Source organism: Micropterus dolomieu, linkage group LG13 (genome assembly GCF_021292245.1).
Source record: "Micropterus dolomieu isolate WLL.071019.BEF.003 ecotype Adirondacks linkage group LG13, ASM2129224v1, whole genome shotgun sequence".
Lineage (NCBI taxonomy): Eukaryota > Metazoa > Chordata > Actinopteri > Centrarchiformes > Centrarchidae > Micropterus > Micropterus dolomieu.
Genome location: NC_060162.1, coordinates 24061306 through 24088961, shown reverse-complemented (window position 1 = coordinate 24088961; position 27656 = coordinate 24061306). Strand labels below are relative to the sequence as shown.

Here is a 27656-nt window from a genome sequence, read left to right as displayed (position 1 = left end):
TCTTTCGCCAGCTTTAGATTGGTGCGCCTCTCTGCCTTTTATCTGTTGCTGACTCTGTCTCTGTCTTCTCTCTTTCACTTTTTTCCTTCCTTCTTTGTTTTTCTGGCGTGGATTCTTTCAGGAGCCTTATGGGGTAATGCCTGTGTATCTATCTGTGTGCATGTCTTCCTGTTTGTGTCTTCTGCTTTACTTCCTGTCCATCTTAGGCAGCTATGTCATCTGCAGAGTTTATAGACGTGTCTGCAGCTGCCTTCCTCTCTCAGCTCAATGTTAGGAAAAGATGTCGTATTTTGTTATTTGCCATTCTTATCATCACCGCCACAGACACGATCAAAGATACTGGCATTTACTCAGTTTGGATTATGTAACTGTGTTTGTGTTACATCTGTATTTAGGTTACATACAGTAAGTGCAATTACCTGTTTTCCTTTTATCAGATATATTTTATGTTAGTAGGAACAATATACATAATGCACAGCGTGGCAGCACATCATACTGTACTGCCAGAGACAGCCTATTCAAAGGTATTCCAGATTTTTTTGAACACAAAGGACCTGAGTGCTGCTGTCCATAATAAGCACACAAATCAGAAGATGCTAATTGAAAACTCTTAAACAGAGTGCATGGGAAATACAAAGCGTTTCCTTTTCATGTTTATGAAGTACTTAAATTATAATAAAATTGCAGGATCAGGTCAGGTCAGTAGCTGTCTTAACTGCTAATGTGCTGTTCATTTATAAACACAAATCACATACTAAGAGTATAATAGCACTATCCACTTCTACAGGCTTAGTCCAGTATGCTGTGCCATAATATAGCTGGTAGAGCGAGACTCTCTCAGCGAGGGGTTATCAGATTCAACCACTTCCCCTTCGTCCTCCCACCCATGTTCACTTCCTGTCCAGCATTTTGTCCCTCCTATCATCTCCCTCATCAACTCGCATTCATGGTATGTAAGCGTGTAACAGGCTACATTCACATTGCAAGGCTTACAGGATAACAACTTGGCTTGTTATAATAATATACTCGGTGTTGATCTGGGAATGCGTTGACATCGCTAAAAAGGCGTTCAGTCAGGTTCAAGAGGAAACAAGAAGAAACAAAGATGAAAAGAACAATAATTGTTGTAAAACCCTAACTGTTGTAAACATCCATCGCAGTTTAACGATGTATTTGCGGGAGCGCTCACTTTCAGTTTAACCTCCGAATAAAAAGATCAACACAATTTGGCCAATCTGTCGGATGTCTCGCTGCCCAGCCGACATCTTTTTTGACATGAACGTTGTGGTTGCTAGAACCAGTTAAGGTCTTTCATGTTGATTGAAGAAATATGCAGATTTAACAGTTATGTCCATAAGTCAACTTACAACCATCTTTGTATCTGCTTTGATCTCATGGACAACTGTCGCCAATTTTTCTGCCCCTATTTTTGTGACACCCCCATTCTTAAAAAAGTTCTGTGTGACTCTGTTCTTTCAACAACACCAGACAAGAGTTCTTCATGCGTCCAAACTGTTGGACCTGATCTGAAACAGACCTGTGGAAACCTACCCAGATCCGATATGCATAAATACATTTTAAAAAAGAATTAATTATCCAACCAATTTAATATCTCATTCATTAAAGTAATAGTCATTCAGTAGCATACTTTTTTTTTTACTACTTTACTGTCACTAAGTATGCCTGCATTCATTCAGATCCACACGAGATATTGACAGACACATGTAACAAGACCCCACCTGGCCCCATTAGACTTAGTATAATTTGGACCAATATGACTCGGTGTACCCACGAAGACCTCTACACTAGACCTATTTTAATAGCTGAAAAAAACTCTCAGTTAGAGTGTATTGATTTACAGAAGCTAGTAAGACAGCATCTGGACTTCAGGCCTCTAATGCAGTATGTTACAGACAGGCCCATACTGTGTGAAAGTGGCCTAAATAAAGAAGTTTAATTGACTGTGGATTTTTTCTTCTGTTCATACTTTCTTTAAAAAGATCTGGTCACATATGATGGATAAACTCTGATTTAATTCTTTCAGCTGCAGTGTGAACGTAGTCATTCAGTAGATTGTTCTCATCAATGGTGTCCTCTCGTCTTTGCTTCTCTCAAACAGTCCATGGTGTCACGATATCCATCTTCAGAACACATAATCATTGTAATATTTTATCAGACTTGTCCATTGCTTTGCTCTTTCACAGGGTAATTAATTTAAGTGCTTCTATTTGTGTCTTGTCTTTGTTTTCTTTTCGTGTAGGCCCGAATAACGTCACTGTATCTTCATGTCTGTGTGATATCGGCTTAAAATGTTGATTTGGCTCTGTCTTTCTTTATATGCTTCTTTGCTCTATTTATGTGGGGTGGTGTTTGTGTATTGTGTGTGTATGCTTATCATTGCTTTTTCTCATCAGATCGCAGCAAAGCGTTGCCAGGTGGGAACTGTCCCCTATCTACTTTTTGCTTATTGACCCCTTCCCCCCACATGTGACACACAGAACCGCTCGTCTTGTCAAACTTTCCAAATAAACTTGCTGCCCTCCATCCCAAGTCGTTTGGGATATGATCACGATTTCCCTCGCTCCTTCCTCTCTTCCCTTTTTGAAAAATAACCTCCTGCCCCAATATTGGGACATCCGGACAACAGACAATATTGGGAACTCCACCTCATAGCTTTCAGAAGCTCAACATACAGCTGCTGACACACACTAGTAAGAATCTTTCCACTTGCAAACTCAAGTGTAAATTTGTATCTAAGCTAAAAAGACCTTCATTCAGTCATTCAGTCACCTTCAGTCATTTCACCTTCATGGAAATCTCCTTTAATCTTGACTAAAGTGGGTTTAACTGGTCGGATCACTAAGAGATTATACCCTGGATCTAGATACACCTCCTTGCCCTTGACGTACATCTCTCCTTCTTTATGCAGTGGACTTAGAGGGAGATCGATAAAGGATTACAGCTTCTCACGTGAATTCACCTCAAGTCGCTATTTGGTTGAAAAGCAGGTGTTCCTTTCAGCCTGTGCTGTCAGTGTATGTTTTTTCCCCCATTAAAAAAACTACTGTATGTAAGGCTCATTTACATACAGTACAGATTTTCTTTAAGAAGGGGGTGACAATTTAAAACCACTAATTTCACCCTGATTTTATGTCCACATACTGTATATCCAGAAGATGTTTTTTTTAAATGCTCTTGCAGTAGGCTAATTGTATATTTTTCACGAAGCAGCTGGAAAATGCTGATCACCCCACTTTACAGTAAACAAGGTCCACTTGATTCGCTGACTGCTCAGAAAGTGCTCTGCGTAATAGAAAGTAAGGAGGAAAATGGGGAAAAATGCAAATAAGCTGCTGATTGTGCACCAGATCCCAAACTATTGAACCACATGAGTGTTTGTGGTGCAAATAGTATTTTTTAAATTTCAACCTAGCTTTTCAAAATAATCCCAAAGTACCGTAAAAATGAAAATAATGATCCTTAATTGTTTGTTACTATTGAACCAGAATGTATTCTCACATACATTATTCAAAATGTAATTGAATCCTCTGTAAAACGTGAAACTGCTGGAGGAGGAGAAGGCAGCCTATTGCAGCTTGTTTTGCTGAGGCAGTAAAGTGCTTCTGATTGGATGTCAGATCTTACATTCCAAAAACAGGAAATGCTCCAGACTTATGATGACTGAAGATGACCTCACATGCCTGGCTCCACACAACCTTGTACCCACACATTACATCTTCCTTGCCCACGGCGCTTCTGAAAGCTATTGGGAGACTGTTCTTGCCGTCTCAATGTGTTGAAGTCCTTGAATAGCGAGGACTGGCATTGACTTTGCAGATTGCATGCCAGGGTAACCAAGTCATCCAAGCATGAGAGCTGCATGCCATTTTATTAGACTTGAGAGTTTTCCATTGAGAAAGGAAAAGCCCCTGAGCCTAAAATGTATGGAACCATGCTTCTCTCCTGTTTGAGCTCCGACCTCGCAACACATGTTATAGATTTTTACATGATACAAAAAATAGATTTATTTCACTATTCTAATTTTTCACCCAGTATAGGGTAAACAGCCACAACTTTAACAATTGGTTGCCATGGGTCCCACTAAATACCGCCACTGGCTAACCAGGAGATTTTTAAATTAGTCTCTGCAGCATTGACAGACTGATTCATGCATGTGTGAGTGTCTCAGTGTGTATGGCAAAGTTTAAAGCAAAGGGGGGACAGAGAGGAAGTGATTGGAGAAGGTGTAAAAAGGCATAAATTCAGAAGCATAATGATTTGTTTTACAGGTGACTTTGTTTTCAAATTATTTTCTAGAAAAACCTGATATGCACCTTATTTTCATGGACAGGACTTTATAATTTGGTGCCAATCATAGGGGAACGGATGTTGTGTTCAGTAACTGTTTGAGTGTATAAGTAAAGAGCCAGGAAATGACCAGAAGCAGATAAATATTTCCAGGGGATTTTCTGGAAGGAACTGCAAAGGTCTTACTCAAAGGATTTATTTTGTAACCTAATATTCAGTGGCAATTGCAAACTTTATTCTCCATAGCGGATTTGCTGATTTGCATGTAGACTACATTACAAACGGACTATATTCGCTAAGCCCTGTCCCCTTTCTTTTGCTACGCCTTTTTAAAGCTTTCCATTCTGGCACAGCGCATATGCAGTTTACAGTGATAAATTCCACTCAAAAGTTTGTAGTCATTTTTGGAACAGCGGGTCTTTGATTTCACACAAAGGTAAACAAAAGCAGGTGTCTCATTTCGTCACCGTGGACAGCAGAAATGACGACTCTCGCTAGGATTTTATCAGTAGCTGCATGCCCCAGGCAAAAAGCTAGCATCCAGTCCAGCTGATGGTCTGCTTAGAAGACATGAAAATAAAGGAGCGGCTGTATTAAACAGAACCTACAACCCTACACCATACAGCAATATAGTTAGATAATGAGATGCCCCTTCCAATGTTTAGTATGCTAACCTTTACAGCTTATGTTAGAGAGAAACAGTCTAATCCATCCTTACACTTTTGTATTTTTGGTTTTGGTAAGGTGACAAAAAAAAAGACATGAACCTCCAGAGACCTGTTAAACAAAATTTTACTGAAAGTGCTGTGATGAATGCCGCAAACACATTTGTGAAAGGCTGCATGTATTCTTATAATCTTTGTTTAACGGCCTGTGGGGGCATTGTTATCTTTTACAGTTGTTAACTTTTTACAGTTGAGAGTTGTTTTTGTCCCCTTGGGATGAAAACATCGGCTGTTTTGTAACTCTACCTCATGCTGGTGTAAGAAGCAGCGGGGCCTCTAGGGGCCACTAACAGAATCTTTAGACGTTTCTTTTCCCCTTAGTATGCTTGTGTCCTTCTCCACATTCTTCAAATTATTGTTATGCACACAGATATACAGACACACACACTCGCTTTCTACTTATGAATTTTTGGAAGTCAAGAAGAAACAAACGTGAAACACTTTATCGAGAGTGACAGCCACATTGTGTGTACGTGTGACTGATTAATTAAAAATCCCTCTCTCACTGCCCTTGGCCAATGTCAGTCTCTGAGTGAATGATGGCTCAGCTGTATGTTATTAGCATAACAGTTAGTTTTTAACCCCCCCCCCCACACACACACACACCCACCTCCCACTTTGTGACCAGTTAACAAAACCTGCAGCGTCTGCAATGACTGACAGATGTGGTTCCTGCAAAGAAGCTGCTTCCTCAACAAGGGGCTGATTCTTTGTGCATTTACTCTAAAAAGTATGAAATCTTTGTATGTTTTCCTACAGAAACAGCATGTTAGCTTTGTGTGACTGTTGTATGTGAGATGTTGATGTTAGAGCCCGACCGATATGGGTTTATGGGGGCTGATGCCGATATTAAAGTGAAAAAGAGCCGATTTATGTGCCGATGTTTTGATTTTAAGAAAGAAGCCGTCTGTAAACAGAGAGTGAGAGAGAATAAGTATGTGTATTTCACTTTACACATAATATAATAATTTCAATTCACATATCGTTCATCCCTTTACCAGCACTCTTTAATTCTAACCAAAGCTACGTGAAACCATTTAACCACCATCGGTATAAATCATGCCGTCTAGGATACAGTGAGCTGCTGTTGAATGCATCTAATACTACAGGAATGTCAAGGAGGACCTGCAACTTTGAGATTTCATTTAACTAACATTATAACTGCAACAGCATTTCACATCTACAACATCACACAAAGAGGAGCTACAGGAAGCCGTGTTAGATTCTTGATCAGCTCATGTTTATTTACATGTCCGCTCTGGTTTAATCATTTCAGACACGCCGACTAACTGCAGACAGGCGGCTCGCAGATATATTTAGAATACGTCTAAATATCACAAACTATAGGCTCATTAATGTTAGCGCTCCTCCACTGATAAACAGGGCATCACTTTTGTGGCTAATTTAGTAACGGGCAGCGTTAGCTGCTGTAATGTTACGTGATTTTAGAGAATATTTAGAAGTGATGAACTAGGAACAAATGTGAACCGTTCGCTAGAAATGCCACACATTTGAAATAAATGTACAGTTACGTCTGTCCAGCATCGTAACTTTCAACACCCAACTACTGTAACATTAAACCGCTGTGAGCTGGTATGAAGCCTATGGCAGTGAAAAGCGGGAGGGTTAGCAAGTCATGAATGTTTTCAGGAGAGAAGTGACTGGGTCTGTTTTTATTATAATAATTAAAGTCATGTAATTAACGTGACAAAAGACCGACTCACTGCTCACACAGCCCTCTGCATGTTTCTAAATACTACAGTAAGCTCCTGTAAACTCCGGTCAGCTTATTGTTTTCTTCTGTGGTTTTTGTGGTGAGGCAGTGTAGTTAACAGGGGAGCTGCAGCTGGTCGCCCTCTGGTGGGCAAACTATGCAACACCCATGACATGAAGGATCTGACTCTAGGTTTCTTTTTTAATAGTCATAAATCTGCTGCCGATTAAATGCAATTAGCTCGTATCGGCCGATAATATAGGCCGGCCGATATAGCGGTCGGGCTATATTTACCAACCTTGAGACCCCTATAATTGGGAGCGGGGGGAGGGTCTTCTAAGTCAGGTGCATGCCAGCAAACATTTGGTGTTGCTGTATAGATGTCAGGGTGGAAATAGTAGAGAGAGAGTTGCTGTAGGGCTTATACACGCTGTACAGTTCCAGAAACAGGTTGTAGCAGGTTGGAGAGAGCAATGAAAATAAAGTATTTGCAGTAAACTGATTGTATCTTAAAGAATGAACAAAATAAAGACACAGAAGGACTGCAAGAAAGAAAGGATGGGAAGTGGCAAGAAAGAACGAAAGAAGGAAGGAAGGCAGGAAAAAAGGAAGGAAAGTGAAGGAAGAAGAAAGAAAAAGTGGAAGGAAGGAAGGAGGGAAAGTACATGTAATAGTTAATAATACATACAAATAAACAATCATGGGAGGAATAAAAACAAGTAAATATTAGTGACATTTCATGAGCTTAACCTGTAACTATAGTCATCAAACGAGTGTTAATATGATAAAAAGGATTCTATTTCCTATTTCTCCGATTTCTGTTTATCCTACGAAATGTAGTATTAATTGTGAAGGAGCAACATCAAACTTAATTACAGTACCTGAGAAAAAGTACTGTGGTTACTCCGGACAAATCTCTCTAATAATCTAATACTTCTCTATTGTTGCATGTTTCTGTAGGATAGCATTATGAACTCACATGCATGTACTCTACTAACAGAATATAACCAGGTATTTTTCTGTGTACACACAATATACCTGATGCACTACAATCAGCTCTTGTTACTGAAGGAGGGGATCATTATCAGTTACATTACATGACCTAGACTAACTGTACTCTCGATGTGCACAGGGGGACGAAAGGCAAGGACATCAACACCATCAAGTCCCTGAGGGTCCTCAGAGTTCTGCGGCCGCTCAAGACCATTAAACGGCTGCCCAAGCTGAAGGTACTGTAATCCAATCTGTCATCCACCCAGTCCATTTTGAGAAAAACAGGGAGCAGCTGGGGCCACAGCCGGTGTCAGTCACCAACACTATCACAAGTCAAATGAATTTAAAGTACACTAAGGAGGAATGGATCTATCTGATATCTAAATCTTTTATCTCTAACTTAAGATGAAAGATCTGAGCTGTTTGACCTTTGGGACATTCTGGGCTGGGAGAGGAAGTGACTTTACTGAAGTAGTTGTTTGCAATGAGCCTTATTGATAGCCTGTATTCCCCAGAATATACACTCCTCGACAAGGTATAGGCACAGATATAAGGGGTAGAAAGAAATAATTTAGAAACTGTGTTATGAGCATCAAATAGTCACAAAGGTTTGTAAAGCGGCACTGAAAGGTTTGTACCTGCTCCTTTGTTTAGGATAACTGCTGTAGTTAGCATGGATTCACAACGGTTACAATGAATTTCAATTCAAAGCAGAGTCAGAGCGGTAAACGGTTTCAAATTATCCATAGAGGCTTCTCAACCTTCTCAAAACATGGCAGAATATGGTTAAAAAGAAACCTTCTGTTTGTTTGTAGCTTAATTAGCTGTTTATCTTTGTAGCATCCCGCTATGTTTGCTAATGGTGGTCATGAACGCCAACAGATAGCCAGAAATTGTGTGTTCTTTCATTCTGGGGCAACAATGAGTGTTTGGAACTTAGTTAGCATACGCATAGACAGTGGAGAAGGAGAGTATACTTAAGCAATAGCTCACAGCAGTTGGTAATTTTTGAAAAAGTGTGTACAGTGCAGAATCTGCATTAATTGTGACCCTCAACTGTTTCCTCTAATGGAGAAATGACAGCTTCCCTCTGGTGCATGAAGGCAACAAATCATCCAAAAGTAATGGATCTGACAAAAGATGAAAGATGTGATTGCAGTAATAGAAGTGAGATGATTGAGACAGATCAGAGCTGGCAGAAAGACGCTCATCCACAACTCTTCTTGGATGCTTGGACAGAGTGGTTTGACAGGCAGGCTGGTAGAGGAGGGGATAAATATGCTCTGTCCTCACGTTGGAGACAAAAGCCTCGATGGCGATCATTCATGCAGCAGCATATTCATTGGTTAGATTGCATACATGTCAGGAGAGATAGACAAAGCACTCCATCTCACAGAGAGATCACAGCACAAGCTGACAGAAGAAAATAGCCGGAGAGAGAGAGAGTGACAGGCAGGGAGACACAAAGACGGACTTCATGCAAAGGTGTGTTCATGTACTCAGCAAGCATTGATTTTGTAGTTTGCCAGTCATAGATGTCTAGAAAACAGTGCTGAATTTGGGTGAAAGGTTTGTTTTTTGACATCTAGGTTAGTTAGCACCATTGTTTTAGTAGCAAGTGGTCTCTGGTAACATAGTCATACACTTTTATTCAATCATGCAACCCAACCTCTGCACTGAAAGGCTTTGTGGCACTTTTTCAGGGTGTAACATTTAGGAGGATCTATTGACAGAAATGCAACATAATACCCATAACTATGTTGTCAGTGCCCCACGACCCTGTACGCAGGATAAGCGGTTGACAATGGATGGATGGATGGATGTTGTCAGTGGTGTATAGAAACCTTACGTAACGAACCGTTATGTTTTTATTACCTTAGAATGACGCATTTCCATTTACATACACTTACATGAAATGTTTCTACAGTAGCCCAGACGGACAAACTACTCTACAGTGTTTCATCACTACATTGAATATGTACAAGGAGGAGGAGGAAGGAGAAGAAGAACAAGTAACGTCAGTACTACCAGTTGTAGTAGTCAATTGGTTTATTACAAATAAGAAAAGAAGAGTTATTTGGACAAACGGAGGACCACACCATACACTGAAGTCAGAAGAATGACATCACAACTCAGGAAATGGGACCATCCGAGGAGCACATAAATGCACCATGAACCACTGGTTGCAATTCACAACCCTCACCACTAGATGCCACTAAAACTTACACACTGAACCTTTAACAGGGCCATGCTTCTTACGCTGTTGCTTCTATGGCTGTTTCTCAATACCGAGTTCGCCAAGTTCGGACTTCTGTACTTTAAAGCTCAGACTTGGCAAGTTTGGCTCAGGAGTACAAACTCCCAGGAATGGGAGCACGTAGTCTGTCATTCAGCAATTGGAACAGCAGCGGACTTGATGACGGCCGGACCCGTTAGTGGGCGGGACCTCACATCTCCGAAAACGTCGTAGCAATTTTTTAAATCAGCTCTGTCTTGAGAAATCAACCACATATTTGGAGTTTAAACAACCATATTCCCGCATAAAAACTCTTAGAACTACTGTATACTACAGCAGTATTATAAGTTACAGTTGTGAGTTTTCTCCTCCGATTTTTTGGCGGCGAAATGCATTCTGGGATATCTGGCTATCCGAAGTCCACACAAGTCACCACCGATGCAGGCTCGGTAAAACGGGTGGAGCGAGAACACATCCAGGTATTTGACTGTACTTGGCTTGATGCTGACTTTTGAATTGGAACAGTACTTTGGCTGCGACTGATGACCTTTCACAAGTCCACAAGAACACAAGTACAGACAAGAACGCAGATGGAGAAACAGCTCATGACAAAACAATCTATTCTTCTAATTGCACCGCCACAAGAGATGAATTTGCAGGAAAATACATAGCTCGCTTTAACTGTATGTTTGTTCTGGTGAGGACAGTCTCACTTTGACCTGCACGTGACCATAATCAGATTTAGGGGGTTGGTGCAAAGTGTGCTTTTGGGAAATGTTTAATTACCCTACAGTTAACTGGTACAGCTTTCTCAGTCAGGGACAAAGCTTTTTAATCAAGTAACCAGGTTTACCCTAAGCATGCTGCACTTTGGGTAGTAGTTTGGCTCTATATCTATCTAGATCTTTTAAGAGATTACATAAGTTGAATCCTATTTTCATCTGAATTTTATGTTCCAGTACTTTCCAAAACATTTCTGTTCACCACAATTTACAGTAAATAGGGTTCTCTCTTGGCAAGGAAAGCTCAAAATACACTTCATGTTATAGAAAGAGAGAGGGAAGGTCCAGAGCAAGCTGACAATCAGGTTAGTGACTTTATCCTGTCAGTTTCTCTCTTTACAAAGACTAGTGTTGCAGAATGAGAGTCCTACCTGAAGAGAGGCTGTGAATTCTTCTTGTTAAGCGATACGAGAACCACATACAACATTATTTAAATTTGGGTCGGACTTGATGAATTTAGCACGAAGATACACATGTGACAACGTCCAGATTTCAAAATGAGGTGTCTATATAATATGGAAATAAGATAAATTGGATTATATTCACAGAAATTTTTACAATTGTCCATTAAAAGGAAAAAACAAAACAACAATAAAATGTTAGGGAAATTACTCTATTTTCTGTTCTTTGATTTAGGGTTGCTGGAAATAAATTTGCAGACTTTTGTTGCTGTTTCATCACCATTTATAGCTATACAATGGGTTTATGATTAAATGATGATTAGATATGATTAGAGCACAACATTGTTTACAGGAGTGCAAAGTTCTTCATAGATTGCCTCTTAATTTTGCACCAAATTAATGCATTTAACTTTAAAATGTACAAAATTTTATTCCAGGAGGCCTGCCCCTGGAACCCCCAAGAGACCCACCATAGTCTCTTAAAATCCTATGGGAAACACTGCATAGTTCATTCGAATTAATTTGGATGCAAAACAAATCAAATCACTTCAGAATGTGTGGCCAGAGGTGTCCACAGTGTTTACAATTTCTCTTTGAATAATAAAACAAATAATGTTGAGCTTCTTGTAATAGAGTTAATGTATATCTGCTAAAAACGAGATATACTTGATTACCTTACATTTATTGATGTATGTGTGTGTGTGTGTGTGTGTATCTTGCAGGCGGTGTTCGACTGTGTTGTAAACTCTTTGAAGAACGTCCTTAACATCCTCATCGTCTATATGCTCTTCATGTTCATCTTCGCTGTTATCGCTGTGCAGCTCTTTAAGGGCAAATTCTTCTACTGCACCGACGAGTCCAAGGGTCTTGAGAAAGACTGCAGGTACATCAACCGGGCTTACCCTTCTTCATGCCTGAATGTCTTCTTAATGAAACTTTATTTTCAAAATGTTTTAAATCATCTGTTAAGGTAACTTTTTTACTGTGAGTCTCCCATCATATCGTTGTATTCAGCCGTTGCCATTTAGTGAAATGATTTTAAACAGAAATTCTCAGTTGGATTTATTTCTCTTCTACTTTGATGATCTAGTTTTAACTCTTTCTCCTCTTTTGAACACTTCTCTTTTCAACTGATTCTGCCTCTCCCCCCATTTCTCTCTCAGGGGTCAGTTTCTAGACTATGACAGGGATGACGTGGAAGCTCAGCCCAGAGAGTGGAAGAAGTATGAGTTCCACTATGATAACGTTCTCTGGGCCTTCCTTACGCTCTTCACTGTCTCCACCGGAGAGGGCTGGCCATTGTAAGTCAGAATATCCTCCAAATCACTTCATTTGTGTAGCACCTCTCATACTGCCACCTAAAGTCAGCTGTGCACACAATGCTTTACATGCTGAATGTGGAACACCAGGTGGCTGATGGTACAGCGCAGATTAAATCCAACTCCCAGGCTTAATTACTGTGCCTTCTCTAAAGATGCAATCAAGGCTCATTGCATACATGGCTTCAGTCTGCCATTCTGCACCCGAGCTAAAGTACCACAGGCAGATTTATCATACTCACCATCTCTATCAAGGACTGTTGATGGCTGCTTGCATATTTAACTATAAATGAATAGTAAATTGTTGAACTGACTAAGCCTGTCATATATCACAAGTGGCTGAACAAATAGTGACAGCACACTAACTGGCAAAAAAAAGCAATGGTACAGATGATACTCTGCTTTCTGCATACCCCTAGAGACGAAAGTTACAACTGTGTATTACTTTTCTGTAATCAGAGTCAAGCATTCTAATTAAAGCTAACAAGTTCATTAGCCAACTAAGAAAAACCTAAAGATACTTAGATGCTCAAGTAAAATAAACAACAACAATATGAAGTGTGTGCTTTTTGAGGAGCTGATGTGACTGGACATGATTTATACCAGCTCCCTACACACCCACTAAAAATTTATGATTATGGATTCCTTGTAATCGCACTCTTTTTTTAAGTGTGCCTCTGGCAATGAACCTAGGTCCAGTGTCCACCTTGATGCCGGCTGCGCATCATGTGGGATGGATGTTGATGGGAAATATTCCCATGTTTATGCGGCCATTTAGGGCATGGGGCAATTTTTTCCATTAAAGGTAGGTTGTAGTACCTGGAATGACACAATTTGGCTGAAGTGTGGCAAAAGAAAATTACTTTATTAATAATCAATGAATCACTCTGGCATTTTTGCTCCAAAAAATAACTAAATGTTTGATGGTTCCAGGTTCTCAAATGTGACAATGCTTGCTTTCCTTGGTCATTCGATAAAGTTATTGTTGGCTGGACAAAATAAGCTATTTGAAGTTGTCATCTTGCATTTTTCCCTGTTGTCTAATGTTTTATAGACCAAAAAATGAATCCATTAATCAAGAAAATAATCAGTAGTTGAATTCCAACTCTGAAAGTTGGGGGAGGGGACATAGAGTCTGTGGTGAAGGGACCTGACAAATGTTGTTTGAATGTCCTGTCAGTTCATCTTTTTCCTTCTTTTCAGGGTCCTGAAGCACTCCGTGGATGCCACTTATGAGGACCAGGGCCCCAGTCCCGGCTTCCGCATGGAGACATCCATCTTTTATGTGGTCTACTTTGTGGTGTTTCCCTTCTTCTTTGTCAACATATTTGTGGCTTTGATCATCATCACCTTCCAGGAGCAGGGGGACAAGGCCATGTCAGAGTGCAGTCTGGAGAAGAATGAGGTGTGAAAGTGGTGGAAAGTGATGCACTTTCTTGGTTTTTCCCCAGGGAAACAATGACCCCCCTCCCTACTACATGCAACAAGAACACATGCTGATTATTCCCTGCAGAAGTACTTGTTTCTGAAGATGTTTGTCTCTTGCAGCACAAATGTTTTCTTCATTAGAAATTTAGAGCACATGCTGATCTGCTTCTAAACATCGCTTCCAGACAAATTGGATCTAACATGACTTACAATTCCCTCAAACAGAACAAAGTACTTAAAAAATAAAGCAGTGGGGTTTATCTTCTCTGCTCTCTTTATCTCCACTTCTTAGAGTCTTTGTTAAAATCATGCTGTTTTCTGTCTGTTAAGTATTGGCAAGTGATCAGAGAGCCTCAATATTACGCAAAAGCTCAGAAAAATCCTCCAGCTGTCTTTTGTGTTTTTTAAAAATTTGATTTCCCAGCATTTTTCTCTTCTGTCTGATGAAAGGTGTGAAGCTCCTGTATCAGAGGGCATTAATTCACGCTCTGGTTGTGTTTGGTCTTTTCATCAAACAGAGGGCTTGTATTGACTTTGCCATCAATGCCAAGCCGCTAACGAGATACATGCCGGAGAACAAGCAGTCATTCCAGTACAAGATGTGGAAATTTGTGGTGTCGCCTCCGTTCGAGTACGCCATCATGACTTTAATCGCCCTCAACACAGTCGTGCTGATGATGAAGGTCAGTGATTCCTCTTGCTAACGAGGCAAAGCCCCAATTCCTCTCACATACCTGAACTGACTCAGTGATACGTATCTAGCTCCCAATATGATACAGAACATTAATGAAATAATAAAAAGGATTGCAGAAGCTGATTGCATAAATCTGTACATTTGATAATTTAGATCTTAAGACAGAGATGCAATTACAGCAACAACGCTGGTCCGGCCTTATGACACTGTCAAAAATTAAAAATCACCAGCACACCCCAACCTCTGCCAAATAGTGCTTGCTGCTATCAAAGTGAAGTGCTCGTGTCTTGGCAGTTCCTTTACTCATCTCCTCTGAAGGGAAAATCTCTGAGGGAATAAAATCGGCAGTTTGGGAAAGGCAGGCTGGTGCCAGAGAGGAGCTCTTTTCGCCTGGTATTTGTGGTTTCATTTACATAATCTAACACATTTCTAATTTGCGTCTCTTTGTCAGATTGTGAGCATAAAATCTGAAAAATTATTTCAGTAAACATTTTGAAAGGCTTAACGTCTTAAATAAATTAAAACTCACAGTAACTATATGAGAGAAAGTTGCAGTGATGTGTCAAAACCAGCAGAAGTAGCCTAACAGCTAAAAACTCAGGCATTCATACATTTAGCTAAAGAAAGAATAATGAAAATACAAAGTCAGTGACGGGAAAGCAGTCTTCTTAGCAAGTTGTTTTCGTGGAAAGAAATGTAATGTTAGACAAGTGTCTAGTACCAAAAGAAACAACAAAGGTTTGACTTCCATTCAAGTCAATACAATCCATGGAAAAGCAAAGATTGCACAAGTTTCTTTCTTGCTTGCCCACTGGACTGCTGCTTCATCAGTGCATTCAGTGCTTCCCCTGGTGGCCAGAAGTTATATTACCACAAAATTCAAATTGCATCAAAAATGCATCAAAAGTTGAAACTGCTTACAGTGATCACGGTTACAGTGATCAACTGCTTATATGGATCAAAAAGCTTGGGACAGAATCACTCCTATACAAATGCTGTTTAAATAATTTGCTCATAGTAATCAAGAAGTCTGCTTACAGTGTTCCTTTTGGGTTTTTTCATACATGACAACATATGGGAGGAAAAATTTGAATATTTTATGAATGAGTTTATTTTCAAACTCTGCCACCAGTTCAGCATTGAAATCCTACAGTTTATTTTCAGCCCTCTTAAAAATGTAAAAATGCACCAAAACCACAGCCACATTGTGGCGTAGTAGCCTATTTGCACTACTGACGGTACTGTATTTGTAATTTGAAAAGCATTTAAACCAGCTGTACTGTATTTCAAAATGGCACGCTGCCCATTTCATTACTTTATATTCATGTAATAAATATACATATGTCAATTAGCTGGCGATCTGCATAAGAAATAAAGACAAAGAAAAAATTATTTACAATAATCACCTGCTTATAGTGATCAAGCAATACATTTTTTCCACTATCATACAATTTGAATCATACATTCAACTTTCTCCTCTAAACAAATTTGATAAATAAAGTGACAGAAATGATTCCCTCTGATAGCCCTCCACAAACACACATGCACAGATCATTTCAGTGTAACAATCACCTGCCATTATCACAGAGCAAGACACAGCGCCTGATGAAACTTGAGAGGATTAAAATGTATGTATGCAGCTGGGATTGACAAATACACATCCACCTATTAAACATCTTGCTTGAGTGCGTCTGAGCAATCAAAAATAATTGGTCTGCAGTGCTTCTTGTTTGCATCTAACTATCTTTTGTATATCTGATCCGCTCAAGAGTTGGCTAACTGTAGAGTAAAGGGGGTAAAGGATGCAGATTTTTCACATCTCTTCTCTCAAATCTTTCACCAAATATAATCATGTTTTGCTTTCTGTCCTCAGTTCTACGGAGCTCCAGAGCTGTACGAGTCCATGCTGAAATACTTAAACATCGTTTTCACAGCCCTCTTCACACTGGAGTGCTTCCTCAAGATTATTGCCTTCGGTCCACTGGTGAGCTGTCAAGACCATATGCTGCGCTGTTCTCTGCGAACGCTAGACAATTATTCATTGTTGGAGTTTTGTTTTTGTGTTTACACACATGAGGGAAAATCCTTCTTTGGTTATGGAAATCAGCCAAAAGAATCAGGGTGGCTCCTGCTTCGAACTGCCCTCACTGTGCATGAAGTGCTCAGTTAATTAAATGTTAGTTAGTTTGACATTTAGACACTAATATGGTGTCTCCAATGAAGAAACGGATACAGTCACACTGAGCGAAACATGGAAGGGCGTTTTAAGAATCGTGATTTTTGTTTGCGCAAAAGTACATAAAAGGTCTAGTGGATGACGGATGACATGTCACAAAGCAGTAAAAGATGTAATGTCTCAAATTCAGGAATGAGGAGAGTAAACTCGCAAACAAAAAAGAAAACATGAATGGAAGCATGCACGAAAAGAATAAATCACCCCCAACATGGGGCCGTCTTGCCTGCAGCGAGGCATTTCATCTCTGGCTCCGTTCCATTTACGAGGCCCATTTATTAAATAGCTTTTCTCACACACCACTTGCCTCCACCTGTTTAGCTGTGAAGCCCAGACGGATAGGCTCACATCTGCTGGTATAAACACTCGGCTGCTGCATCTCTTTAGACTGCAGCTGAGGGCCTGGCAACAGCTTCTGGCCTGAGGAACTGGATGATTGACCAGTCTGGGGGATCCAGGCTGCAGGCATCAGCTCAGCAGGTTACACAGGGGAGTGTGTCAGCATTTGTGTGCATTGGATATGCACATAAAGATTTGTGTGCCCAAGGGGATGTCTATATTTTTTGTGTGTTGTTACGACCCAGCTCACTAAGTTAGGGTAGCAACAAGTGATTGGGATAGAAATGAGGTGGAATAGGACAACTGAAATGTTTCGGTTAAAGTCAAAGGTTTTAATTAACGAGCTCGCACAAGAAAATACAACAAAAAGTGGCTATATAGGTGCTGACAAAAACACAAAATGAAACAAAAGAGGGTCTTGTCCAGAGACAGTTACTCAGCTCCTAAAACACACACCAAGGATCAAAAGGAGGTCAGCACCTATATGCTTACAAAAGTGCAAAGTAAACAAACAAGCAGTTATTCTGCAGTGTAGAATACCCAAACAAAAGAGTGCCCTATGTGATTTACAATGATTCAAAACTACTGTCTGAAGCCACTCAGACAGACAATATCAAGAAATACAAACACTCTAAATACTCACTAAACTAACAGTGTATGCAAACAACAGCAAGATAGTGGACACACAAGCTATTTATAGTTCAGCTGGCGTTGATTGAAGAGTCCTGATTGGTAGGTTTGGTCGGATCACAGCCCCACCAATCACAGATGCCAGCGCACAGCGAACAGGAAGTAGGTGGTCTCAGCTCCAGAGGTTAATCGAAAATGCCTGCATGAAAAGGCAGAACCAGGGCAATAGAGCTGCAACAATTGGTCGATTAATAAGTAGTTTTATCAATTTATTTTTAAAGTGGATTCATCCCTGAGGTCATTTTTTAGGCAAAAATGTTTTATATCTATGTCAGTTGAGTATCTGTGGATTTTGGACTGATGGATGAATAACAAGACAAATAGAAGAAGTCACATTGGACTTACCAAAGTAACAAAGTGACAACATATATATAATTGCAGAAAATGGTTTTAGCACTAGTTTGAACAGTTACCCCATTCTGTTCTCCCAGAATTGTACCAAAGAAGCTGAACATTTTAAAGTTTGAATGAACAGCCCTTCTCTCTGTGCCATCTTTTTAGAACTACCTGAAAGCAGCCTGGAATGTGTTTGACTTTGTGACTGTGCTTGGAAGCATCACAGACATCTTGGCCACAGAGATTAAGGTAAGAGCTGCAGCCATCATGGGCTCCTCTGAGTGCCATTACACCTGTCCTTTTAAGGGTGACATCAAGATTCAGTGCGTGCTCGCAGCTGCTGCAGCAGTTGCACCATGATAGGGTAGCATGCTGTGATATAGGTATAAGATTTAGTCCAGTCACGAGAACTGGGATAATGGAAAAGTAAAATTTGATAAGTCATTCAGAGCCAGTAGTTTACTTATGTAGGTAATATTATTTATATTAGGTTTGCAAGTAATGCTTATTTTTCAACAGCTGTTTGTCTTTCCATAGTTCTTTTGATAGTTTATAAACACATTCTCACTCCCAACTCATCACATATGGATGTTTGGTCAAGACCTCTTGGAGTCGCTTTTTAATGCCGAGTTAGATTTTCAAAATATAACTAGTGGTTAACGTTTTGAAACGGCTTGTGGTTAATGTGGTTAATGTGGTGAATGTCGCAGTTTGTCGCAGTGTAACTTATGTACATTAAGAAACATTACTTTCATAACTTACATAGCTTATGTAACATATGTAACCTATGCAAATTTACTAAAAGCAGGAAACGAATACCGGTCTCCTGGCCAAAAGTCCGGTTTCTGGCCACCCATGCACCCCAACCACCTCCTTACTCTGACTTTTCTGTTATTTATATCCTAAACCGTCTTTTAGTGTTCATAAATGACACTACAGGGCTTCCCCCAGTGCATTGAAGTATGACGCTAAGGGGCTTCCCAGTGCATTACAAACTGACGCCTAGGGGTCTTGACCATGTATCACAATGTGACAACTTGTACTAGTTTTTTTTTGACCAACAGCTAAAAACTCAAAGATGTTCTATAGACAACGATTGAAACACTGATTGTTGCAATTGTTGCAAATGACAACAATTAATTGACTGATTGTTTCAGAACTAATTAACATAAAAGATGGGTCTTTTTTGCCTTTTTTTCAAACATTAGCAATCTGAACAAACAACTTAGGCTCCGAAATCATGAATGCAAAAGTCATGCATTGCTTTGCTCTCACAGTCTCAGTCCTCAAATCAAAAGCTCCGCCAAGAAGACTGCGAGCACAAAAAAAATGAAATCATGAAAATCAATTAAAAAAACTAAAATGAAAATGAATACATAACACAAAGGCAGCTTCATGGTAATGGGAGGAGCGATGCTGCTGTTACAGTTGGGAGCATTTAGTTTCCTCCTACGGGAAAAATGAACAAACTTATTTGATTGTGGCGATGGAGGGCTGAGGCAGAGAGACTGTTGCTATCTGTGTTGCAAAGTCAGTCTCGCTCTTTGTGTGACTTTCTTTTCATGCGATCATTAGTTTTCTTTTCTGTCTCTTCTCTCTTTCGCTTTCCTCCTCTGTTATTTTTTCTTCTGCTGTGTCTCTCCTGGCGCCTGTGCCCTCACTCTGCCCCTTCTGTCACATCTGACACCTCTAGATGGTAAGTGGCTTTTCTTGTTGGCCGCTGATTTTGCCAATTCCCCCATCAGTGTGTGTTGTTCTCTCCCACAGTCGGAGTTTAAAGTGTCTACCTACTGAATCCCGAATGTGACATGATATAAAAGAAAGAGACCTATTACACTGTTAGAAATGTGTGTTTTAACAGCGACACAATCATCTTGAGCAATTTCAGTTGCATAAGATCTGCCTTTAAAATGTGCACTACAAAAACATTCACCTTAACAAGTCGTTTAGTCTCATAATAAGCCAGTGCAGTTTATTTGGTTTGCAACAAAATCTTGAACTAAGACAAGATCAGTGAACTGGCATAAAAAAATTACTTGATTCTACAAAATCCTTGGAATTGGCTGGTTTGTATTGTAAAAATGATCTCCTAACAGTGTAAATCTTGTTAAGACTGACATTTTTTTACAAAACAAGTAGCTACTTGTAACTAATACCCATCTATGTTTATTAAACATTTAAAGGAAAGAGAATACTGAAAATACTGTAGTGATCCGACCCTTGATATATGTGCTGCGTGGATTTCGGGAACCAAGGAGAGTCTGTTGTTTTGACTTATGCTTGACATTTTTACCATGTTGTAAATTTGTATTAAACCCACTTTGATTTGTTATGCAGAAAATGATATGAGATTAATTCAAAGGGAGACTATGTAACTTTAGCTGAACAGTGGCCACTGTGACCACAAGTGTAGTTAACCCTAGCACAGGAAAGTCATAAATTATCAGTTATATTACCTCCACATCAATGCCTAAAGTTACAAACAATATCCACCATAAGCTGCCTCATGCCAGACCTAGAGTTACCATAGTGTGGCTTTATATCCTTTCATCCTGGCTACATTATAATACCTCACAGAGTCTCTGCTTTCTCTCCCAGGACAAGATGATCAACCTGAGTTTTCTGAGGCTGTTCAGAGCTGCTCGTCTCATTAAGTTGCTGCGGCAGGGCTACACCATCCGCATCCTGCTATGGACCTTCGTTCAGTCCTTCAAGGTGAGTATACACACTCATTTACCTGAACACGCAGACTAACAGTAAATGCCTCTGGACACACGTGTAAGTCATGTAAGTAAAAAGAGATTTTTGTAGCACATTTCAAAACAAAACTTGCAAAGCACTTTACAGATGGGGGCTGAAGACAGGGGAGAAAGTGAATAAGAATGTAGATTTATTCAGGATTTTAGCATTGAGTTTGTCAATCAGATTGATTTATAGCTGAATAAAAGGATATCACACAATATACAAACAGTGCAATAGTGGGTTCAAAAGCAGGCAGAGGCCCGTTACAATCAAACTAAATTGCTCTCTGCAGACAGCAGTTCGGATTTTCACACAGTGCCGGTTTGCTCTCTATATCCCCTGGGACAAGTTGAGTTAAATGTGGAGCGCTGGGCTGCAGTCGAGGGAATTTATAGCAGGTTTAATGTCAGTAGTGAGAGCTTTTAAGCCCAATGAAAATGGACAGTATCTACTGAGTGTTAAAAGGTGGCTATTTAATTACAACAAATGTTCGCCTCCTCCTTGCAGCGATATAAATGGCTGCTTAAAAGAATCGACCCTGCAGGTCAGGTTGACTGCTCGAGTTCTTAAATAAGACTGGAAAATCTTACAAGGCTGCTAGTCCTCTGTGGAGAATCAGATTTGTTAGTGTGTGCATGAGTGCAGAGAAAGAAGGAGAGATCAAAAGAGAGGCTGCAAACTCTGTGTGTGTATGAGAGAGAAGAGTATATGCATGTATCTGTGCTGTTTAACGTGTATTTATGTGTTTGCTTTCAGGCTCTGCCGTATGTCTGCCTGCTTATTGCCATGCTTTTCTTCATCTATGCCATCATTGGAATGCAGGTGAGTCGTGACCAGCTAGACCAAAGGAAGTCAGAATGTAATGATTTAGTGGCAGATGCGTCGTAGAAACTGTAGACCTATTTTGACTAATTAAACCTCTTCTCAGAACTGTGTGGGTGTGTACAGACTGTGCTCGGTTGACATCCTCCTGATTTTCCTGTTAGTTTTGTTACCATTATTATTAATAGTACATACAGTTTGGTGACCTGAGCAGCAGTCAAATCAGATAGAAAAAAACCCAGACTTAGTGTAATGTGGCAATAATGTATTACAACATGTCCAGAAACAAGACAATAATAGTGTAGAATGCCATAATATAACTTGGTGAAAAACAACACTTAGAATACCGACCCTGGCACAGCTTTGTACTTTAAAGAAATAGTTTGACATTTTGGAAAATGTGCTTATTGTTCATTCTTGCCAAGTGTTCAATGAGACGGACACCACTCTCATGTCAGTCTGCTAAATATAAAGCTACTGTCTAGCCAGCAGTTAGCCAAGCTATACTAAGCTTAGCTAACTGTGTCTGTTCTGGGACATTTGTGGAAAAATTTACTTCTTAGTACAAGATGCTTCTCTTCTTGTACCTGCATTTTCAATTTTGTGATGTAATGTCTGCAGTGTTGGGCAAGCTACTATGAAAATGTAGTGAGCTAAGCTACTAGCTACTCTACATTAACTGAAGCTTCACTACACAGAAGCTACCCCCAGTGAAATGTAGCAAGCTAAGCTACAGCAACATGGCCAAAGTAGCGAAGTTACATCTAAGCTACTTTAAAATTTTTAATATTTTATAGTTAGGTCATATATATATATATATATATATATATAAAAATCCCCCTCTCACTCTTCTGGACAGAGACCTCTGATGATTTTCCTGGAATATGCAGTAGCCACTCTCCCAGTTTGGGGGTCACAGCCCCCCAGTGCTCCGATTACCACTGGCACCACTGTTGGTCTTACTTTCCACATCTTCATATATATATATATATAAAATAATTATATTTTTATTGTTTATGTGAATTTGTGCTCTGGCACCATTGCTACCTAAACAACGTAAATGTCCATGGCAAAGGGCGAGAGAGAGAAAGAGAGAGGGAGATCTCATCTCGTGGAAACAAGTTTCTTCCACTACAAGTTTCCTCCTCACTAGAGAAAGAGCTGCCCAGGCTGGACCCTGATCCTTCTCATAAGAGGTGTTACAATAACTATCACAATAGAAAGTAAACTCAATCGTGCATGTCTTTACTCGGATCGGTACGTGATGTCACCGTGACAAGAAGTGCTTCTGCCGGCTACACATACAGGTCCATGTGTGGCGGTGGCATTACCTTCAGAAATGCTTGGGAAAATGTACCGCGTGTGGAAGCTACCGTGCTACTCGGTCAATAAAAGAGCTTCGTTACTGAAAAGCTATCTGATTCTGAAAATAGCGACGCTACTGCCCAACGCTGAATGTCTGGGGCACAAGGACACTGCCAGTGATCAAAGATTAGGCCTCACAGTGATCATACATCCTCTTTCAGTTTGTTTTTCAGCTTTGTGAGTATTACTTTTATTGTTCAGCATTATACCTGAGACTATCTCTCCTCTAGAGACTGTTAAAGGAGGAGGACAATATGAGTTACATGTGTAATACAGTGGGGGAAATAAGTATTTGACCCCTTGCTGATTTTGCAGGTTTGCCCACTTACAAAGAATGCAACGATCTATAATTTTAATCATATGTACATTCTAACAGTGAAAGACAGAATCCCAAAGAAAATTCCAGAAAATCACATCATATGAATTTATAAAAATTGATAACCATCTGATGAGGAAAAACAAGTATTTGACCCCTTCTTTGTAAGTGGGCAAACCTGCAAAATCAGCAAGGGGTCAAATACTTTTTTCCCCCACTGTATATCAATCCAACAAAAGAACCCTGTAAAAAACACACCACACTATGTTTCTAAACATTATAATGGTCCGGTCTTTTGGGATTTTGCATTCATGAGATGTTTTGTATTAAATCCTCCTGTACAACACCACAAACATCTGCCTCTAACATTACCATAGAGCTGAATCAACACATCTGTAAAACAGTTTCAATGAAAATTTAATATGATAAATTTCACAAAATGAGTATGTATTACATGGCTACTGCCTTGGATTGCATAATATTGTACAGTTTTTTTTATTTGAAGTGTATTTCTCCCATTGTTTAAAGGTGGCGGATATAAAGGCCTATTTTTTATTCCTTGTTTATATAAGTTTGTCATGGTGTTGATGAAAAAGTAAGTTGCAATTGTCGTACTGGGTCAAGATGCTACATACATATTTGACTGCTGTCAGAGGTCTCCTGGGCCCAACAGCCGGTGTTAATAGGCCAGCAGGATGGACATGCTGAGGGGCAAATAAATATTTGACAAACCTCTGGGTTGTTTTACTGGACTCACAGCAGTGGGATATCACAAGTTGTGGCAGCTATCCATTCAGTCTCTCTCTCTCCATTCAATTTCAGTTCAAATCAGTGAAACATGTTGACAATGCATATACATAAACTAGTGACAGTGAAGGTAAATAATAAATACATTTTTAAAAAAATAGAACATAAACAGCTAATTACAGATAACAAATCTCATTTATTCAGTAAAACAAAGTGAAAATGATCTCTTATTTGCTTTATTATCATGACTAGTGTAATTAAGTACAGTGCTGTTTGTACAGGGGCCATCACAGTAGTTTTGATACAATGGTATGCATAACATAGTACTAGATATTTGAATGTAATAGGTATTGAAAAGTATGTAGGAAAAAATTTAATTCATTGACAAACTGTGAATGTTTTTCTTTGGATACCATCCTGTCAAATGAGTTTATATACCTGCAACAAAATGGCCCAAAGCTGACCCAAAATTCCAGTCTAGTTCCGGTTGGTGTTGGTTTTTTTGGCATAAAGCTTCATATCTTAAGTTAGTGTCTCAAATTTTGTACAAGCGGGTCCAGTTGGTCAGGTTGTGTAGCCCACTAAAACTTGGTTTTACTATGTTCTATAACATTAGATCATCATCTAATTACCATGACTAAACTATAACATTTTATGTATTATATTTTTATATAGTATTATTTTTCAAGAGTTTAATGATGAGACCACCAGATATCATCAGATTGGTGCACGGAAATACTTGACATTATGTTTTTCCCGCCCACTTAAAATCAATAAGAAGAGCACAGGGAAAAAAACATATACAGAAAATGTGAAATATCCAACATCGGAAACAAGAAAGTGTGTTTGTATAAAGACGCTGACACATTTCCAGGGCCTTTAAAGACGTGGGTATGGGCCCTCTTTGAATCTCAGTTTGAGGGCCAAGCACCACTCTATTGTTAAGTCTGTGCTACAGTAGCTCATTATAATCTGTAAATGTAATATGTATTTTAAGTACTGTAGCACAAGCAGCCTTTGGGGTTTGGGGTTTGCATTTAATAAACACCACCTGCTCTCCTGCTGCCTCAGGTGTTTGGAAACATTGAGCTGATTGAGGAGACGGCAATAAATCACCACAACAACTTCCAGACCTTTTTCCAGGCACTGACCCTTCTGTTTAGGTAATACTGCTTCCATATTCTAAAGATTCTGCTACCACAAATAATTCAGTACCTACTAATAACAAACACTAAACCCAGTTCCTGTCATTGTTGAGCAGTGTTTACATTCACTTTGTGTACATACAGTATGCTCGTACCGTTACTGTGTTGTGCGTATTTCAGGAGTGCAACAGGCGAGGCGTGGCACGAGATCATGTTAGCGTGTCTCAGTAACCGGCCATGTGATAAGCTCTCTGGAACTGCGGGGAAGGAGTGTGGAAGTGACTTTGCCTACTTCTACTTTGTCTCCTTTATCTTCCTCTGCTCCTTCCTGGTCAGTATGAAAAAAAACAGAGGGTTTTCCCATCTGCTCTAAAACTGTGTTCTGATTGACAGAAATTGTACAGAAGTTTGGAGGATTTGCATGCGTTAGGCTTTAAACTACTAGTTGGAACATCTGTGAACTTCCTCAAACTTACATTATTGTAACAAATGCTCATCATCAAAAGTTTCCTGTGGTGAGACAACTCTATTTGCATTTTATAGTAATCAATGTCTTCTTGCACTGTGCACTGCTCAGAAAATGTGAGAGTAAAGTGAAAAATGGGATATTTGTATTATTTATTTTTAATGCAATTTCCACACATTCTTATAAATAATCAAATAAACACACATTCATTCATTGGTTTTAAATCAAACCCCCAAAATACAGGAAAAAAGGAGCCCTAATTGTTGCCTACAATAGCAAAGTAGTGTTGTAAATGCACCTGAAAATATTTATGTTACGTTTAGGAAATTAACCTAAAAGGGTTTTGCAAAATGGTCTTTAAGATATATTTTTGCAGTTTTTTGGCTAAAATCATGTAAAATCACTAAAATAGTCCTTTAACTAAATTTACTAACATTACATAACCTACATAATTTGAACTATTAGGTACTAGCTTCAATAAATAGGAAACATATTCTCTAATCTTTCTTTTCAGATTGAAATTTGATAAATATTTTTAGCGTACAAACAAATATTTATAATAATAATAATAATCTTTATTTGTAGAGCTCTTTTCAAAAACAAGTTACAAAGTGCTTTAACAAGTGTAAAGACAATAATACCCAAGAGACAATAATACAAAAACAATACAAGATAAAAGCATGAAAACACTGAAAAGACTAAAATACTTATTATTATACTCATTATTATTTATTGTACATGTTTCCATTTACTAGATGTTGAACCTATTTGTCGCTGTTATCATGGACAACTTTGAGTATCTGACCAGGGACGCCTCCATCCTGGGGCCTCATCACCTTGATGAATTCATCCGCGTATGGGCAGAGTATGACCCTGCTGCCTGGTAAGTGCCTTTGATGATTCTAAACTACTATAGTTACAGTCAACCGTTATAGTAGTCAGTGTCAGTGTTAAAAAAGAGGCAGTTTGTTTTGGGAACAGAGGTAGGCTAGGTTCCAGCAGGATGAGTCTGTGACGTGGGACTGGAAAAATCCCATCTTAGCAGCAGCGGGTGAATGACATTAAGCCTGAGCCGAGAGTCGGCTGCAGCTGGTGACGAGCCCCCTGTCGGCCGGACTGATGCATGTAAATCCAGCGTTCCGCTAGGCGTCCACTCAGCCTTCTTTGCCGCTAAGCCAGCGGGCTCCAAAGCTCCTCAGTCTGTCACTGTGGTGTGAAGAGAAACTATTTCTATCCCTCCAATGGGGGAATACAGGTTTATGTCAGTGCAGATGTCAGTGCCCTCTCTGCCCCTCACACCAACACTGTTTAACTTGACTAAAGCACAATATAAATTCTGAGTTAGACAGTGTGAGGCATAATGTGTCTCAGATTATGTAAGGCTCATTAAGTTTTAAAGAAGGCTTCACAGGAGCCTTGTCTGTGAGTCAGGACTCCAGGAGAGGTGTGATATGTGAAATATGAAATTGTCATCTCCTGACAGACATTACGGGGGAGGAATTTTTATTTATTCCTTTGAATATAAATTAGTTCAGAGAAGTGCCTGTAACATTCAGCATATTTTCAACTGCTTTGTCTCATTTTTATGTCAGGTTGCAGCCAAAATGTTTAAGACTTTTATATGTTTTCAGTGACTTATTTTAAAAGGAGCAGGTCTGTAAAAACAGATTTTACCATTTTATGTCCTTTGCACATCCGAAAGGTTGTTGTGTTTTCTGCTGCATGAAAGTAACAACCACTTTGGTTTGTAGTAAATACAGGGTTGTAGCCATTTCCTAGTTGGTGTTTTTTGGGCAGGGATTGAGGGTTTTAAGGGGAAGTTTAAATTCTACAGTGAAAAACATGGTTACTTAAA

At 39.5% G+C, this 27656-nt stretch overlaps 1 protein-coding gene across 3 annotated transcripts in view; it reads left to right on the top strand.

The window, feature by feature from the left end:
- cacna1bb (calcium channel, voltage-dependent, N type, alpha 1B subunit, b) overlaps positions 1–27656 on the top strand; it is an 83450-nt gene that overhangs the window by 30537 nt on the left and 25257 nt on the right. For all 3 annotated transcript variants that reach the window (XM_046066301.1, XM_046066302.1, XM_046066303.1), the window contains 12 exons: positions 7880–7976; positions 11882–12042; positions 12323–12460; positions 13682–13883; positions 14425–14589; positions 16474–16584; positions 18364–18447; positions 20797–20913; positions 21697–21762; positions 25262–25353; positions 25516–25666; positions 26557–26684. In XM_046066301.1, coding sequence (XP_045922257.1) covers positions 7880–7976; positions 11882–12042; positions 12323–12460; positions 13682–13883; positions 14425–14589; positions 16474–16584; positions 18364–18447; positions 20797–20913; positions 21697–21762; positions 25262–25353; positions 25516–25666; positions 26557–26684 — 1512 coding nt within the window. The remainder of the gene's footprint in view (positions 1–7879; positions 7977–11881; positions 12043–12322; positions 12461–13681; positions 13884–14424; positions 14590–16473; positions 16585–18363; positions 18448–20796; positions 20914–21696; positions 21763–25261; positions 25354–25515; positions 25667–26556; positions 26685–27656) is intronic.